This window comes from Zingiber officinale, chromosome 7A (assembly GCF_018446385.1).
Source record: "Zingiber officinale cultivar Zhangliang chromosome 7A, Zo_v1.1, whole genome shotgun sequence".
Taxonomy (NCBI): Eukaryota; Viridiplantae; Streptophyta; class Magnoliopsida; order Zingiberales; family Zingiberaceae; genus Zingiber; species Zingiber officinale.
This window is the reverse complement of record NC_055998.1, coordinates 109,549,882-109,568,323: the sequence shown is the minus strand read 5'-3', so window position 1 is coordinate 109,568,323 and position 18,442 is coordinate 109,549,882. Positions and strand designations below refer to the sequence as shown.

The 18,442-nt window shown below is 37.2% G+C and overlaps 1 protein-coding gene across 2 annotated transcripts; it reads right to left on the bottom strand.

Annotated features, from left to right (window-relative positions):
• Nucleotides 1-385: 385 nt before the first annotated feature.
• LOC122001984 (protein DETOXIFICATION 27-like) lies at nt 386-14,070 on the bottom strand. Of its 2 annotated transcripts, none has more exons than XM_042556990.1 (8): nt 13,749-14,070; nt 1,710-2,251; nt 1,544-1,630; nt 1,394-1,450; nt 1,064-1,302; nt 874-992; nt 681-767; nt 386-580 (listed from the first exon to the last, which is right to left on the bottom strand). In XM_042556990.1, exons 1-8 carry the CDS (start codon nt 14,013-14,015, stop codon nt 518-520), a joined length of 1,461 nt encoding a protein of 486 aa, XP_042412924.1. In that variant the 5' UTR covers nt 14,016-14,070; the 3' UTR covers nt 386-517. The 2 variants fall into 2 exon arrangements, with proteins under 2 accessions (XP_042412924.1, XP_042412925.1); XM_042556991.1 differs by having other exon boundaries at nt 1,064-1,307; nt 13,749-14,042.
• Nucleotides 14,071-18,442: the final 4,372 nt, after the last annotated feature.

Sequence of the window (18,442 nt, the reverse complement as noted above, 5' to 3'; positions counted from 1 at the left end):
CAAGTATTGATATTCGCGAGTAACGCCGATGTCGGTACGCGTATATCTCGGGGCATGACATAATATGTATTAGCTAGATTAAAGTCATGCTAAAATAGTAACTGATTTAAAATTCGATTGCTAATTTGGTGATTAAATTTAATATGATAATCACTAATTTAGAGATCTATCTGTCATTAAAAATTAACAACAAAAAAAAAAATTAAAGATGAATGTATTTAGCTACTGAATATTCAATCATAAAATAGTCATTTTCTTGTAGTGTTTGATAAGTGTCAATCCATGCAGATTCAATCAACCTACAGCGAATTGCCATTTTTTTTTAACCCATCAATATACTCTAAAAATTATGATAGATTTAAAATGTTTTAAAGATATATAAAAATTTGAGAAAACATGTCAAATTTACTAACTATAAGTCTGTTCACTGTTAGAGTGTTGTACACTTGCTGAAACAAATTCCAAGTACAGGTTAACAAAAAAAAAAATTATTGCAACTCTCAGTCACCATTTTCAATCATTGAACTTCACTTCCAGCTGGTTTGGCCCACTTTTGTATTCGCACATTAGCGTTTGAAGCCTACCATGTAAGAAATACATATCGCATATATAAACTTTGTAACCAACAACACTGGTTGAAATTTGATTAACATAAAAGATTGGAATATATATAAACCTACCTCTTTGTCCCAATCACACCTCACAGTCTTCAAAACTAGGATACATGTCTGAACTGCCGTTCCACCTATCATTCCAGCCCATAACCCCTGATTTAGTCGACACAAATGTGGCAAATTCAGCTTGGCCATTATGTTTAATCAGGGTAACAAATGGAAAAATCAGTACAATTACACCAAAATTAATGAACGGTACCCAAATTCCTAGGTTCGTGATCCATCCCAAGAGAATTCCAAGAGGGACACCAATGATGTAGTAACTCCCGATATTCACATAAGCTACCAGTGCCTGCCATCCTGATCCCACGGCAACTCCTACCATCAAGAATTTTACATTTCTTTAGATTTATATATACATATATAATTAATACTGGATTAGATTTTACCAGAAAGAATTGGTTGGACGCTATTGAGGAGCACAGTGAAGGCGAGCAGAATGCTGATTCTGTCGACTGCCTTGGCGATTTCCTCGCTGGACGTGAAAATATAGGCGTACTTGTCGTGGAATATCATGATTAGTAACCAAAAGAAGAGGCCGATTACTGTCGACGTCGCCACTGACACGGCGGCCGCAAACCTCGCTCCCTTGCCATTGCCGGCGCCGAGCTCAGTAGCAACCCTCACTCTGCGCTAGCTCCGTAAGAAGAGCGAAGTCAATATGTAAAAAATAATTAATGTATTAATTAATCAGATTTATATAGTCGATCGGTAGGTACCCAGTTCCTGCAAAGAATGCCATGGGGATCATTATCTCCCAGCTGTTGAGGTTCATGCTATTAATTCATTGCAGAAGGAAGATAGTCATTTTGCAACTCGAATCGAAAACAATAACGGAACGAGTTGGTGGGAGAGCAGCTGTAGCTCACCAAATGGAGAGGGCGTCCACTGCAATGTTGGCATTCTTCATGTAACCAGCGAGCAGAACAAGTATTTTGTAGTACCAGTTCTCCAAACTGCTTGCAAAATAAATAAATAAATAAATGATCGTCGTCGATAATACAGTTAGTGGGTTGTTGTGGCGATTGAGTGGACCATAGCATGACGCCGGAGGAAGCGGAGAGCTTGAGGAAATCCGGGAGGCCAAAGAAAGCTTCCTTGGTGAAGCCCTCCCAAGAGAGTGGACAACCCCCGCCGACGATGTAGCAGAATTGGCCAAGCGTGGTGAGCCACCAGGAGACGTTGAGGGCGATGGCGGCGCCGTCGAGGCCGAGCTGAAGTACGGTGACGAAGAGCCAAGTGAGGGGGAGGTGGAGGAGGAGCGCGGCCACTGAAATGGCGGCGTTGACCAGGTTCTTGCCTTGGCACTGGAGGAAGCGTTGCTGCGGCAGCAACAACGCGAAAGAGAAGTGGACGGGTATGAAGAGTAGGGAGAGGCGGCCGGCCCCGGTGGCCAGGTCGGTCGGCTGGCCGATGAGGACTAGGAATGGGGCGGCGAAGGCGTACATGGGGAGGAGGAGGAGGGCGCAGAGGGAGAGGATGAGCCATGAGCGCTGCAGGTACACGCCGAGCATGGGGAGTCGCTTGGCTCCATAGGCTTGACCGCATAGTGTTTCCATTGCGCTCGCCATCCCAAGCTGCAAATGTTTTGTTTGCCATTGATCATATCACTGCAGATAACTGAGAAACATATATTCTATTTCTACCTGCTACTATTTTCAAAAAAAAAAAAACTTGGGAAATTTTGATAAAGTCCCTCTAAGGCATTGTTAAAGTAAAGAAGGTAAAATTTCAATTAGTAAAGTATGATTTTAAAGCATTATAGATGAAAGAGTCTGAATTCATCTCGGATTATTATTTACCGGTGAAAGTAATTATGAATCAACAAAAGAAATATGGAGAGAAGATAGAAGATGTACCTATAGTGGAAAAGTTCTTTGTTCTTTGACTCCTAAATTTGATTATATTGTGTGTGTTATTGAAGAAATAAAAAAATATATATATAAACTCAAAGACCATTGAAGAATTAGAGGGTTTACTATAAGCCCAAGAAGAAAAGATCAACATAAGACAACAAGAGTCAATATCAGAATAAGTTCTCAAAGCTAATACTATGTTGAAGAATGATGGAAGAGAAAACAACTATTTTAGAAGATGGATGAGGAAGAGGAAGTAGACAAGAAAGAGGATGTGGACATAGCCAAATTGGATCACATAGGAGCAATAGAATCAACCCTAATAGTGAAGAAAGAAACCAACTATCACCTAGAGACTATTGAAGGACAAGTGGAAATGGAAAAAAAATAATTATTGAATTTCAAATTGAAGAAGGGATGACAAGTTGAATGTTATACTGGTAATAAAATGGGTCATTACGATTGGAAATGTTACAGTGCTACTAATGGTATAATCTTGTTAATTATAATTTAAAAAAAATCAAAGAGACTTTATTACTACAAATTAAAGAAGACGAGAAGGGTGACAATAGCTCGCATGTGGTACATGCAGAATAGTGTAAGTCATCATATGTATGGATACGAAGGATAAGTTTGTAAAACTTGAAGATAAAGTGATGCAGGAAATTCAAAAAAAATTATTATAAATTTTGATAATTTTTATTCTTTTGATATTTAAGGTATGTTTGGTATTAAAAAAATTATTATAAATTTCAAAAAAATTTATTCTTTTGGTATTTAAGGTATGTCTGATATTTGAAGTATTTTTGATAATTTCTGTGTTTTATATATTTTTTTAAATGTTAAGTCCGTTTAGAAAATTTTAGATTGTGAATCTATTAATAATTTTTTTATTTCTTAAAATTCGTAGCAGAAATAAAAAGAGAATACAACTTAAATACACAGTTATTTTTTTATTTAGTTCGGAGTCCAGTCAACTCCTACTTAAGGCCAGTAATCTTTGATCACTTTCGTTGGATAATCTACTAAATGATGAAATAGTACAAGTATGAATACAATGTGCAAGTAAAATAAAATACTGACAACAACGTATATAAGATGAGAGTAGGTTGTCGGAAGCCTCCCGACGTTGTAATAGTTGTAACTTGCATGAGCAATGAATGAGCGCAGTAGAAAATCAGAAAGGAGAAGTTGCCTTTGGCTCAGAGCTTGAGGGCTTCTTTTATAGGCCTCGTTTTGTCGATTGAAACCACGTTCGATCGACTGGACCTATCAGTTGACTAAACCTTCTATCAGCCGACTGAACACTGCGCCCTTCCTCCTTTGCCCTGATCCAATCCGTTCAATCCCATAAATCATGATGTCCTGTCGATTGATCAGCTGATCAGTCGACCGAACCTGAATCTACCAATTCTGCATTGATTCGATCTGATCTATGTCGTTTACCAAAATTAGATTGGTCGACTGAACCTCCTGTTAGGTCGACTGATAAATCTGTGTTTCCAAGTTTATAAAACATGATCACATTAGTGCACGCTGGTTGGATCGACAGACCGAACCGACTATTTAGTCGATCGAACCTGCTGTTCAATCGATCGAACCCTCGGTTAACTCAAACTTTGTTCAATCTACAAAATAAAGTTAGTGCAATAATAATATAATAATAGTCCTGTAAAATAGAGTTACATAGATATATAAGTGTATGAATGAGACTGTTAAGACTGTCTTGATCTTAACTTAGAAACACTCATTGGTTTCTTCAGTTGGATCAACTCCTAAGGTGTGTTTCTATCGGGACACGACCTCACCACACTCCCTCCGGGAGCTTACCTCACTCACTTGTAACACATCTGGTTCTCCAGACCTATTTAGGCTTTCTCTGCTTAGTGTCTGATTGCCTGATCCACTAAGATTTTTTTTTTGATAATACTAAATTAGCACAAAGTAATAATAGTAATGCGAAATAGTGTTGGTAATACTATACTTAGGTTTACCAAAATTAATTGATCCAGTCGATCATGCACGGTTGACCAAAAATCATTTGATCACACATGCTTAGAGTTCATTGCTCAAAGACTTCTCATTACTTAGGGTTATCTCCCCCCTAGGATTTTTTATTGTCTGGCTTCACTCACTAGGGCTTTCACTACCTAACTTCTCTCACTAGGTTTTTTACCATATAGCTTCACTCACTAGGACTTTACCTAGGGTTACCTTTTCCTAGGATTTTCCTCTTGTCAAGTATCAAGTCACTTGACTTTCATAGACTTGCTAGTCACTAGGTAGACTACTCACTACTTGCAGTCACTGGATATACTATTCACCACTTACAGTCACTCGGTAGACTATTTACCACTTACAGTCATTCAGTAGATTACTCATCACTTGCCAGTCATCTGGTCAACCTTGACATGACTAGACTTCTCACTTAACTAGGTCAACAGTGACCAATCTCTATTAAATATATTTTTAAATATTAAAATCATGGAGGTCGATTGCACCAACATGAAGTCTATATAAATATTGTTTAGCTATTTAAGAAATTATCCAAGATTATTAAATATTTTTTTTTTGACTTTCTCTTCTTTCCTTCTCCTTAAACCCTATTCTTATCAGCTCGCAGGATAATCACTATCCTACCCAATGTTAGTTGGTAGGTTCCTATTAAGAAAGTCGAGCATCAGATCTAATGAAAGGTTATCATGGTTGTGATCGTGGTTATGCCAGACAAGTTATGGCTGAGGAAGCCTCGTACGATGGTTGTAGCACCCAAGACGAGATTGAGGATATACAGAGATAAGTCACAAATTTAACCTAGCGTCTAACGACGCAAAATCTTGAAGGTCGTGAGATCTCATATCATGGATTTGAGTATACCTTCAAAAATCCTTATCACTAGTGGGCTACATACTAGAAACATCGTGCAAGGAAGGAGCATTATGGAGGCCTGGATTTTTGGGTTGATCTACCCATATTTTCTAGTACGTTACTAGCAAAGGGCTTCATTGATTGGATCAACAAAGTAGAGAAGTAACAAATGCATTAACGTGCAGAATCTATAACAATCGGATGTTAATGGCTACATCGTAACCATTTGATAGAAACAACCAGTCGTTAATGGTGGGCAACTCTCTTTACGCTTAGTCATTGAATGACTTTTATTCATCCATTCAGATGTTATTGAGGATCGAAGCTCCTATATAAGGAGGCTACTAGCAGAAGGAAAAGATAGAGATGAAATAGTTGAGACGCTAAAACTCCATCCGCTTTGTTCCCCGTCTTCTTTTCTTTTCTATTGTGCATACTGCTCAATAATTCTACCCATGGTAGCATTCAAGTATATACTCAGTTCATCCTGTGCTAGGTTGAGATTGTGGTTTCATCGTTGTATCCTATGAAATAGACATCCAACGTGACCTCGTAGCACCACAGGAGGAGACGAATTTGTTTGAAGAAAACTGCATATAACACAAGCCTCGTCGTTTCATTACTCGACTCTGAATCGTTGCCCCGACTCTGTACAGAGACCCACTCGAGCTTAGGCGATATTTGATACACTTAGGACTATTCAATGTCCTGACTCAGATACCTACTCGGGCAACTAAAATCCTGACTTAAAGTCCACTCAAAAGCATTCGGATTGTCTTCGAGAAGCACTCGGCTAGCTCGACAACACAGTTGACTTGATAGCTTGGCAGCTCGGGAGCTTGGTTGACTTGGGCGACTAAGCATCTTAGTAGATTAGGAGCTCAATAGGTAGTAACTAAGCCAACTCAGCATTCGTCTTCTCACTCATACTCGAGAATAACTTGAAAGTAGCTCAGTGACTTTCCACTCGGACTCGGGAAGTGGTTACTTAGACCATCTCGACCAAACCAGGTGTCAGCCTGGTAGCCAAAGGAATTGAAATAAATTTGAAATTTGAAATAAATTTGAAATTTGAATTTAAGGAATTGAAATAAATTTAAATTTGAAAATTTCGACTATAGTCTCGGTTCTAGTTGAAATAATAATTTATCGATCCTCAAAGCTTATCTATCACTCCAAGTCAAAGAATCATTTATGATTTCACATCCAAATATAATATTTTGCATCCCTACATATGAGATATTCATTGCGATTTAAATAGCCATCCTAATTAACAACCTAATAAAATAAAATTTATACTTTACAATTCTTCTTCAATTAATGAAATATTAAAGGAAGAAAGGAATAATTTACTCCTCTTGAAATGTCATTGCTTTTGAAAAAATAAAATTGATAAGATAGGGAGGAAGAAGTAACATAGGAGAATTGTACTTTATTTCTTAATAACCTTAATTAGTTTCGTGAGTTTGGCAAAGACATAAAGAGAGCAAGGTAAAACAAAATATAACTATTCTTACGACGCCAATAAAATTCTAAAAACACAAGAAGAGGAAGAAGATGCAAGGGCTGAGGGCTACTCTTATTGCTGAAAGAGGGCAGTAACTTATGCTGCATTTCTTAGTTATCAGAGAAGAGAAAGGACAAGAAAAGAGAACTCTTGTGCTCGAGAAGAGGAGAGGAAAAAAATGATAAGTTTACTAGTATTAGAGAAGAAGCAAATGGGGAAGAAGAGGAAGAGAAAAATAGAAGAGAAGGATGGACAAAGAGGTGACATAAGGTATAATAGGTTAGAGTTGCAACATCCTTATAGAGAAAAGGGTGAGAAAAAATGAAATAAAAAATTACTTAAAATATATCCTAATTTATTTTAAATTGATCAAAATTGTTTAAACTTTAAAGTTGGTTCGATTATAGCTTAACCAAATCAACTCCCAATCAATTCTTTTATGAACCCCCAGGGCGTAGCGCAGACGGTGAGCGCATGGTATCTCTAGTGTAATGGCCAGAGATCGATTCTGAGGAACTGACTACCTGAGGTTTACCCCGCCATGCGCCTATGGCCTGTGTACTTGCATGAACCTCCGTTCATATCCATGGGGCCGACACTAGAGGGGTCGCTAAGGTAGCGGATCTACCTTTTTTTTTATGAACCAACATAAATCTTATCTCCATAGCTACCTGTTAGAGTTAGTTCGAACCTGATTCAATTTTAATTTAACACTCTTACTTCGTATCCTATGATTTAGTTCATCCATTTATTATTATATAATTTATTATTAAAATTTAATACTTAATATTTCTAATCATGATATTTCCTAATAAAAGTGATACTAGATTTTGGACTTTTCAAATATGTGATCAATTTCAATATCTAACAATGGACAGTGATGAATCAGCCCATCAAAATAATGATGAAGACTTTTAAATATATAATATTTTAACAAAATGTGAGAGTAGTTGGTCACACCCTCTCTTATCCATGTGGCTACGCCCTTGACCCAAAGGGTATTGGATTGGCCGTAGCTGGTTAAGGGGATGAATCAAGAGTTGAAAGTAGGATTGGAAATGAACCGAGCCGAGTCGGCTCGAGCTCGAGCGAGTTTCAGAATTTAAGCTCGAGCTCGGCTCGAAAATGAATTTTAATGGAAAAACAAGTTGTGGAAATTGGGATTTGAACTTTCAATTACTAGCGACCCAATAGAACACTTTAGCCACAAACACCTCATCAACTTATTAGATTATTTTAAAGTAATAATTATTTTAAATATTAGAATATTGAATTTTAGCTTGGCTCGAATAGGCTTGACGAGCTCTCGAGCCCGTGTTAAATGAGTTCGAGTTCGGCTCGAATATTAAATGAGCCGGCTCGAGCTTAGCTCGAGTTCAGTCAAATTCGAGCTTGAGTCGAGCTTTGACCGAGCCGCTCGCGAGCGGCTCGACTCATTTGCACCCCTAGTTGAAAGTGCATGCCTCAATTCAAGGTCAATGTTCGCTGTGTAGAAGAAATATGAAGCAACAATATAATTAAAGAATTCAACCAATATTAACAATTCAATTTTACATGGTTAAGGACCCCATTCTTACTCTATAACAAATAACTCGTCGGTGAGTCACTCGACAAAACCCGCTATACTTTCTCCTTCTCAAATCCTTCTAGAGAAAACCTTTTATAATCTTATAAGGATTAAAATAATAAATATAAAAATAAATACAATTAAGTATGAAGCTTGAAGATAGAAACCTTAAATTTAATAATAAAAACTAAAGTTATAAATTAAAAAGAAGAAAAGAGAGCTTGAGAATGATGAGTTTTAGTACTTTAAATTATCTTTACAAGCTCCCCTTGGTCTCAAATGTTCCCCAAGCATGTGGTTCCCTCATCTGAAAATGTTCAAGTTAGGATTTATTTTGATCTCACTTGAATGTCAAAGTGTGTAGGTGCAAAGAGCATGAAAGGTATGGTAGATGTAATAGTAAAAGTTCAAGTAGGTTGACGAGAACTAAATACATAACAAATGAAAGTCCAAATATGTCATTTTGGGCTTGATATTTGGCAAGTGGAATACCAACTAGGTTTATGAATACAAAATACTTGGCACATGAAACTTTAAGAAGGTTTGTTACTAGATTGGCGATCAATTTTATCATGGTTAGATTAATTACTCTTTTAATCATAGTGACGTCAAGTAGAATAACAATTATTCTGCGGGCTTGACGAGAAGGTGGAATATAATTGAGGAGAAAGTAAGAAGAGAGAACACCAAAAATAAGAAAAACTTGTCAGATTTATCAGAAAAGAAAACTTTGTTAATAATAGAGGGATGAATCCTTATACAACTAATCAAGTATTTATATAAACTCTAGACCCTAAGACTAAGAAAAGAAAGAGATCCTAATATATAAACATCAATTCCTATCTTGTAGAAAAATAAAAGAGATCTTTCTAGAAAAGAAAATCTCTTGGAAGAAATCAAAATTAATAATAGGATGCTGATTTAGACAAACTAGGACCCATAAATACTAAAAATATCAAAATTACCCTAAATACTATAAAAATAAAAATTACTAAAAATAGTAATAAATCTTTAAACGCTTGATTGAGGGCCTAGATGGTGGATTTTGGATCCCAAAAGTAGTTATGGGTTCGCCCATAATAAATGTAAATTAAATTCTACATGTGTGAAATTCGACTAAGCATGTCTCCAAATCCCGAATTAAAAGTTATGCACCTTTGAAGTTTGGGTTGATCCTGCAACACATAGTTGATACATTCTATACCCATTTAGTATAAAGGGATTACATTTTTAAGAAACCAATATTTATTGGAGTTTCTTGGGTTTACTAGGTACTCATTAGGAATGCCCCTCTAGATACCCTCCTAATAATTCTCTTAGGCTTCTTAGAAATCTTGACCGTGGTTGTTTTATCATAATTAACTCTAGGAATGACCTCTTTTATTACTTTGATACCATTCCTAGACCTACACTAGGTTCAATAGTCAAATGGAATCCTATATATGATAGGTTAATTAGCACACTCTCTTTAGACTTAGACTTATGGTCTAAGTCTTTTTTGTCCTTGGATTAGTTTTGTCTTCCTAATCTAAGGATTTGTTTCATTGGACCCATTTGGATTATTTATTATTTCTTTAAGGATCTTTTTCTAATGTATCAAACCTTAACCTTAATGCTTAATCTAATTACTCCCTAATTCTAAGTTCTTCATTCCTAATATAAGATTTCCTAGAGTTATCCTTAATTAGGAGAGTGGTTTTTTTTTTATCTTCATGGTATTTAGAGCAAAAAGTGATATTGTTCATCCCAAGTGACCCAATATCATCGATCTCACGGCAAGATACAAGCAGACAAATTAAGAGGGATATTTTGCCCTAGCACAACAACCCTTTACATGGGGAGATCAGATATCTAACGAGACATTTTGTACCCACTAAAAATTAACTTCAAGACCTATTAGAGCAAACACTTAGGTACCAACATCTTCATGCTATTTAGCACCAAGATTCAGGTACATAATTTTAACATTATCAAAATGAATTGTAGGTAAACTAATTGATACCTATGACTTTACCTTAGGGACTCCCTGCCCCAATCTTTGTCCTTTTGCTCTTTAGGCTACCTTCCATTTGGTGATTCTTGTAGTAGTACCCTTTCTCGTATGTGCTCCTTTCCTTTGTACCATGAGCATGACTCTCTTAGGGTTTTCCTTAAACTAGGGTGACACTTGAGCCTCTTTTTCTCACTAATGTGTGACATTTATTCTTGTAGTATCCTCGTTATTTATATTAGAAGCATACAATGTGGTAATTATTATTATTAATTCAATTTGGTATACCTTCAACCTTGGAGTTCCCAGTAATTGAAGGTGTGGAGCTCTCTTGATTTGATGAGGTGGATGGCTCATTCTTGATAACTCTAGAGATTGAGGCTTCTTGATTTAGTTCATAGGCCTCTCCACCTCCTCACTCTCAAAGGATGATGTAGGTGGCTCCTCAACCTCTTCTTCTAAAGTTACGTTGTGCATATCTCAACTCAACCTATGAGTGCTCCTGCTCTTGAGCCACACTTCCCTTTGGCTCTTGCTTGTTTTGGCAAGGACCTTTCTTTTTGCCTTGGATCTCTGAATTTGATTTCTAATCCACTTTTCTTTCATAAGAACTTTTCCATTCTTATCCTTTGGAGATTGCCATCCATCCTTCAATGCAAATCAATCTTCGATATTGATTTGTGTGAAGGTGTCAAAGCAACACTTCCATACCAAAATATATTATCTTTGGGATGGTGGTTGAGTGACGATGTCTTGACCAAGTGGACCACAGATCTCGATAGGGGTTCCAAATCCCTTGCCACTTTTCTTTTGGTGGTTAGCGTAATCAAGAGTCAATTAGGCTCTGATACCACTCGTAGAATTGATATGTAAGACTAGAGGAGGATGAATGACACGTTGTTTTTCTTTTCATTTTTCATCTATTGTGTTTGTCTACGAACACCGTGTTAGTTTACATAATAGAAATAAAATAACAAAATACAACAAGAAAGACAAATGCACAAATCCTTTTACATGGGTCGGAACTCATAGTTCCTACTCCATAGCCTATGACCATTCAATGGTCAGCCATAGTAATGTCGCTATCTTTTTCCTCTTAAGACAAAGAAACCTCTTATAATAGCCCTGTTCTTATAACACAACTATAAAATATATACAAGCATCAATGATATGACTACAAAGAAAACTTGATTGCTTGATCACTCGGACTACTTTAGAATTCTCTTTGGAAGCCATGGGATGCAACAACATTCACCTGGCACCTTATAAAATTGATCTCACAAAGTCTGGGCTAAAGCCTTAAAAAAAAACTCCTTTATAGAGTTTTTGTTCATGACTTAAATTTGCTAATTCGATTGTTTGCTAACCAGTCGATTCATCCACTATAGATGATTAGAATTCAACTATTGTTGAAGCTTTAACCAAATCTCTTCTTCTTAGTAGAATTCTATTTTAGCATTAGTCAACTACATCAGCCGATTGCTTATCATTAGTCTGATTGTCACATTCAGCTATAAAATATCTTATTTGGTTTCATCTTTGATACGGTGCATAATGGTAAAGTCTGAAAGTCAGAAGTCAAGGGAGGGTGACAGTCAGAAGTCAAGGAGGCGTGACAGTCAGAAGTCAAGGGGACGTGGCAGTCAATATACAGAGTGGGACCACCCGGGACCATCCGGTGTATAAAACCAGGACGAGGTCTACCGATCAGGAAACCAGGTCGGCGACAGGACGTGTGATTAGGGCGAAGCTCGACCTGGCTTTACCAGTTGGGTTTTCTCAAGCTGGCCCACGTAAACAGATTTGTTATTCTCGGTCGGGTTTGAATCATAAAAGCCAGTAGAGAGGGATGCCGAGCGCACCTCTCCATCCATCTAGTCTGTTTGTCAGTACTTAGCAGACCGACCCGAGCGGCCTCGATCATACCCGGGAAGGATAGTAGGCGCTACGTGACAACAGGTCAAGGAATCATAACCACCTGTCAGAGAATATCTGCTGTATGTCAAGGAATATTCCAGTGGTTGGGGTCATTTGCAAGTAGAACCTTTCTTCAGTCTATAGGAGAAGGCCACGTGTCTCACACCACTTGACAAGTCCTGATACTCGACACCCTGAAAGGGCCAGTCTCCAGAAGGTACGCACCGTCATATAAAAAGGGACGTCCTCTCCCTTGCGCAAGTATGCTCACTCGCACACTTGTTTATTTTTCTTCTTCTTTCGTACATTGTTCTTTTGGAGAAAAAGTGTCTGACTTGAGCGTTGGAGGGTCTGCTCCAAAGACTTTTTTCCTGGTTCTTGGTATCTAACGTTCCGTGTGCTTGTCTGAGTGTGTGTAGAGTGCTAGTACCGTCGACTCAGGCTCAATAGTCCTTTAAGGTCACGTGAGAGTCTGTTCGTCGAAGCTCGCACGACCGCAGCTTCACAGTCTCTTCTCCCTCAACACCAACGACACTTCATCCGATCTTCATCTGATTCAGATTTCAGACAGGATCAATCTTAACCTGAATCAACTGCACCATTAGTTGATTATACTTTTAAATGCATGAGTCGACTACTCCATCAGCCAATTATTATCTTTATGCTAATTGGCTACTATTCCCCAAACTTGACTAAACTATATATTCATCGTTTGAAATTCATCAATCAACTGCTCCTCTTCTACCAGATTAAATTCATGCCCTCTTATTGCTACTAATTGCAAGGCATCTTGGTGCCTTATGTATCTTACTATGCCATTTTATAGAGAGGAAGGAGGACATGTGAGATTGTTAAATGTTTTAAATTGGATATCTAATTTTTAGGAGCCAACTAATTTCGGGACCATCAAGTAAATTTAGAAAGCGCTGTGACTCCTAACTCGGTGATCTTGCATCACCAATAATTCAATTGCTCTAGATATGTTATTTGTGAGAATTGAACTCTAGTTACCTAGAAATATATCCTGCCTCTTAATTATCACACCAAGCCCTGGGATGTAGAAGGAGGTGTGTGCTATGGCTGTAGAAGGAAATACATCGTGTTGTAATTTTTGAAGAATATAATAAACTAGTCTGATGTTTTTCTTAAAAAAATATTAAAATAATATAAAATAAAAATAAGTGTGCGACACCAGAAAAGTGAAGTAGAATACTTAATTGGCTAGCTTCTAGCCCCAAATTGTTAATTATATTTCGTAAGCCTCAGGCTCTTGTTCTATGTCGGACGGTCAATCCGATAGTCATAATGAAAGCAATAAACAACAAAAAGAAATCAAGAAAAAAGAGCAGTGCAGAAAGTTATAAATCACCAGGAGGCCGAAGTTGAAGCCGACGATGACTGTGGAGGCGATGGTCATGGAAGCGAGCTGGAGGTCGCCGAGGTGGCCTACGAAGGCCTGCGTCACCACGATCATAGCGTTCATGGCGAGACGAGTGACCATCGCCGGCCCAACGATCGCCCATAGCTTCTTCGATTCCTCCCATGCTCTCCCCGCGATTCCAAAAGCCGCCACGGCCTCATCGGCGGCGAAGGAGCTCAGTAGAGCGACACTGCTCATTTCACTCCCTTCCTCCATCACTCCTTCAATGAATCCGTATCCACTTGCAATTTTATAATTCGTTGATGCAGCGCCTAATTTGTCGGAATTCGTTTGTTCTTTAGTGATGTTTTTCACCGGAAGAAAATTCCCTGTACACTACATCTAAAACCCGTGTTTATATAAATTATTTGAATGGTATGTAAAAATTATTAGGACAAATATGAATAAAATATATAATCTTGATAATTATAAAAATAATAAAAGCTATAATTATTGCACCAAATGTGATAAATCTTGAAATCAATTTGGAATCATTATTTTAAATTGTTATTTTACCGTCGTCGCTGCCCTCGACAAACTCAAGAGAAGGTTCCATGTTTTAGATGTCGATTTTGATTATAAGTTTGCTAAAACACTCTTTTGATGACAACTTGATAAAGATGTTAATAAGTTGTATTCTCAGCTACGGTATACCGTAGAAGATTTTTCCTCCAGATTCAAGATTTGAATCTTAACTATAACGTATTGGGAATTTTTTCTCGAGTAAGAAACGGATCTAAGAATGCTCGTTATTTAGATGGGTATCCATGAGTGATTCCAACTTATCATGGTCGCAATGAAAAACTTCCGTGGGTCAAATCGGTTACTTCCAAGATTAATCGGTTTAAAGAGCTGAATACTTAGATTATATATATAAAAAAAATGGTATTCTCTACCATTCTTGATTTCGTCGTTCTTGTCGACACTTTTAAAAAATTTTCTTTTCTTTCTTAAAAACTTAGAGTACGCAGCGGAATAAAGTAAAATGAGAAAGACAAAAGACAAATCTATTTTTTTTATTTAGTTCAGAGTCCTTGACGACTCATACTCTTAGGCCCGCGATCGTCGATCACTTTCATTGGGTAATCCACTAAATGATTGCAAGTGCAATAAAGTATACTAACAACAAATGAATACAAGATAAAACGTAGGTTGTTGGAAGCCTCCCAACTTCATAGTAGTCACAACTTGCAGAAACACTGAACGAGTGTAGTAGAAAATCAACAATCGGAAGATAGAAGTTGTTACTGGCTCAGAACTTGAGGGTTTCTTTTATAGGCCTCAATTCGTCGACTGATAAGAGCTTCCGTCGACTGAACTGATTTGTTGACTGATCACTCTATCTGTCGATTGGTCCTCTGTTCCTTCCTTGTTTGCTGTGATACGATCCGTTCGATCACAGAAATTTCGATGTTCCTTCATTGCAGATTTCGCTGAGGCGTTAGCTTCAAAGTTGGTCCGAGCGCCCGGAAGGGGTCCGGGTGCCCGGAATGCCCAAAATCAATCTTGTTGCTAGCTTGGAGCACGTTCATTGGATGGCTGACGTCATGGTCCAGGCGCTTGGAAGGGATCTAGGCGCCCGGAACTACCTATATAAGCAGCCTTCCACCACGAGCACAAAACACAATATCTCTCTACAACTGCTTTCTCGCGCGCTACTCTAAAGACGCTCCTGCGACGCTGTGAAGCTTCTCCGACAACTTACGACTCGGTTTTTATTTTCCTTGTTGTCGATAATTTTATTTTATAGTTCTTGTACTTATTGTGTAATTTTTTTACGAATTATTAGTGGATTGCCTAACGAAAACACTCTCACGTGCGAGTTTTGGAGTAGGAGTCGACGAAGGCTCCGAACCAAGTAAAACTTGGTGTGTTAGCGTTGTTTTCGTTATTATTTTCTGCTGCGTACTTTGACTCGATAACAACTTTTCAATGATCGCTATTCACCCCCCTCCCTCCGCCCCCTAGCGCTCTTTTCGATCCAACAAAAAATTCTTATTAAATCCGTTTTCAAAACTTTTTTTACTTGAAAACCATTTGCTTAGAAAATAATTTTCAAAATTCTTACTTGGCAATAATTTTCCAAAGTATATGTTTGGAAAATTACTTTGAAATATTGAAAATGTTTTAAAATGCTTGAATTTTACTTGAAGAATTTATGAAAATTACTTGAATTTTGGGTTGAAAAATAGTTTGACAATTTTTTTTTAATCCTTTCAAAATTACCTTTGAAAATGTGTTACAAAATTCATGCAAAATTTTATGTTTTTAAAATTTTTAAAAATACTTGCAAATTTTTTAAAATCGTCTGTTTGAAAATTCTTTTGAAATTTATTTTGAAAATGTTTGTAAAATTATTTTGCTTAAGTGTCTACAACTTTTTGACATTTTTTTACCAAGTATCTTTGACAAACCTTATAAATACTTCTAAAATTTACATTGAAAAAATCTTGTCATTTACCTTGAAAAATTATTGTCCTTTTACTTTGACAAACCTCCCCGAAATAGACCTATGATTTTTTTTGGAAAAAATTTATCTTTGAAAAGTTTATTGCTTGATATGATTACTTGATCTCTTTACTTGTTTTATACTTTCTCTTAATTATTTGCTTGTTTTTTTATGAATACCAAAGGGGGAGGGTAAGGGTTAAGTAAGAAAAACTAAAGGTAAATCTAAAAATTTGAAAATCTTAACCCTAAAATGATCAAGAGAATAAAATAAAAAAAATGAAGTTACTTATTTTTTTTCTCTTGAATAACTTTTTATTGCTATTTCTTTTTGTATATTTTTCTAACTTTAACCTAAGTTATCATTGCATCAAAAAGTGGGAGATTGTTGATATAGTTAGCACCAATAATCAAATCTAAGTTTTAATAAATGATAAATGAATTAAAGTTAGGTGTAATGTGATCTAACCTTTCTACAAAGTGTACAAGACTTGACTGGTTTGGAGGACTTAACACTAGGTTGAAATTTAGCTATGTCTGGAGGACCTGATACGTGGTGTAGAAGTCCAGATAGGTCAAGAAGTGACTCGGTATCTAGTGGAAAGTCCAGCTAGGTCCGTGCAACCTGACAGCTAGCCGAAATCCAGTTGGGTCTATGGACATGACAGCTCGCGAAAAGACCTGGTGGGTCAAAGACAAGTTAAGCAATTCTGCATGGTAAGTAAGGTAAGTAACTGGAGGAGTATTCCAGTGAGGATGAGTCCCAATGGAACTATAGGTGTTGGTCCAACTTAGATCCATTTTAGAAATCTAGGTTGAGGCCAAAATTAGATCCTGGTATTGGTAAGACAGGATCTAGCTCATAAATATATATAAACTATTTATGCATATATTTTTCTAACTCTGTGTTATAGAGAAAAATGTAGATCTTCGAATTATAGACGCATAGCCATTGACAAAGCCTGATTCTGAGTTCGGAGTCAAAAGATATAGCTTTTGGAAGATTGCTATGCCAGACCAGGGATTGGAGACATGTCGGATGGCTTAGAGGTGCCTCTGATGGGTTGGAGGCGCCTTAGATGGATTGGAGGTGCCTCAAACCAGAAGTTTGATCTCTTTTGCATTTGATAAGGCCTATTGGAGGTACCCTGGGTCATTGGAGGCACCTTCTGTTGGGTTCGGAGTGCAGCGGAAGACATATATTGAATCATGGATCTTTCGTGGTACATATAGTTTTACACAAAATAATATAAAACATACCTCGAGTCCTCGAGAGGTGTGAATGATATCACAGACAGATAGACAAATAAGACAGATAAGAGCCCCACGTGTGACTCCTCTAGCGGTATCCACGCGCACTAGATCACGAACTTGACACGATCCGTTAGGTGCTAGCCACTTGGATCGACAAAGTCTTGGAAGCACTATCGATCTCTTCCGGTGGAAGACGAAGTTGACGAAGGAGAAATGGAGAGAATGAAATCCTTACCTTGAATCTTTCCGAGGATGGCTATTTATAGCTTCCAAGGAATACGAAGAGTTAAGCTTTCAATTAATTCATCATTTATGATCTTCATTAATAAGGAAGATGAAGAGTTATAGGCTCCATAAATTCTTCATTTATAACCTTCATTATGATGACTCTTCAAATTCTCCATTAATTATCATTATGATGACTATTCGAATTCTCCATTAATCATCATGATTATGACTATTCGAATTCTCTCTTCTTTGTATCAAATAAATCCATATTTGATCTCGATCTCTACTAGCTTCCGATACCATTGTTCATGTCTACGTGCTATGCGTGTGACCCTCTAGGTTTTATACACGAAGACAGTGTAAATCCATACACAGACTAAGGTAATCGTCTAGCAACAGTTTTTAGCCACCCAACGTGATAAAATTAATATCAGTCATAAACTGTAAACCACTATGAACCGATTACTGTGTAATTCAATCTCTTCATCTAAGCCTACATCCCAATTAATTTAATACATTATGCATCATTACCAAATTAATTATTTTACTTGATTTCCAAGATATAATAGACTCTTCTTGAATGATAAATCATTCTTCTCATGGCCATGGATTTTGAGTCACTAATATCTCTATCAAGTGGCCAGGATGTTAACTCCTAATCCAAGAGAGCGATGAATCCTCTATTGACTCAACACTATTCTCTCTACGTTTTG

Coding starts and splice junctions, on each gene's coding strand:
- LOC122001984 (XM_042556990.1), bottom strand. CDS start 14,015: ATGGAGGAAGGGAGTGAAATGAGCAGTGTCGCTCTACTGAGCTCCTTC. Junction 2,252..13,748: donor GCTTCAACTTCGGCCTCCTG/GTGATTTATAAC, acceptor AAACATTTGCAG/CTTGGGATGGCGAGCGCAAT. Junction 768..873: donor TCACGAACCTAGGAATTTGG/GTACCGTTCATT, acceptor CGACTAAATCAG/GGGTTATGGGCTGGAATGAT.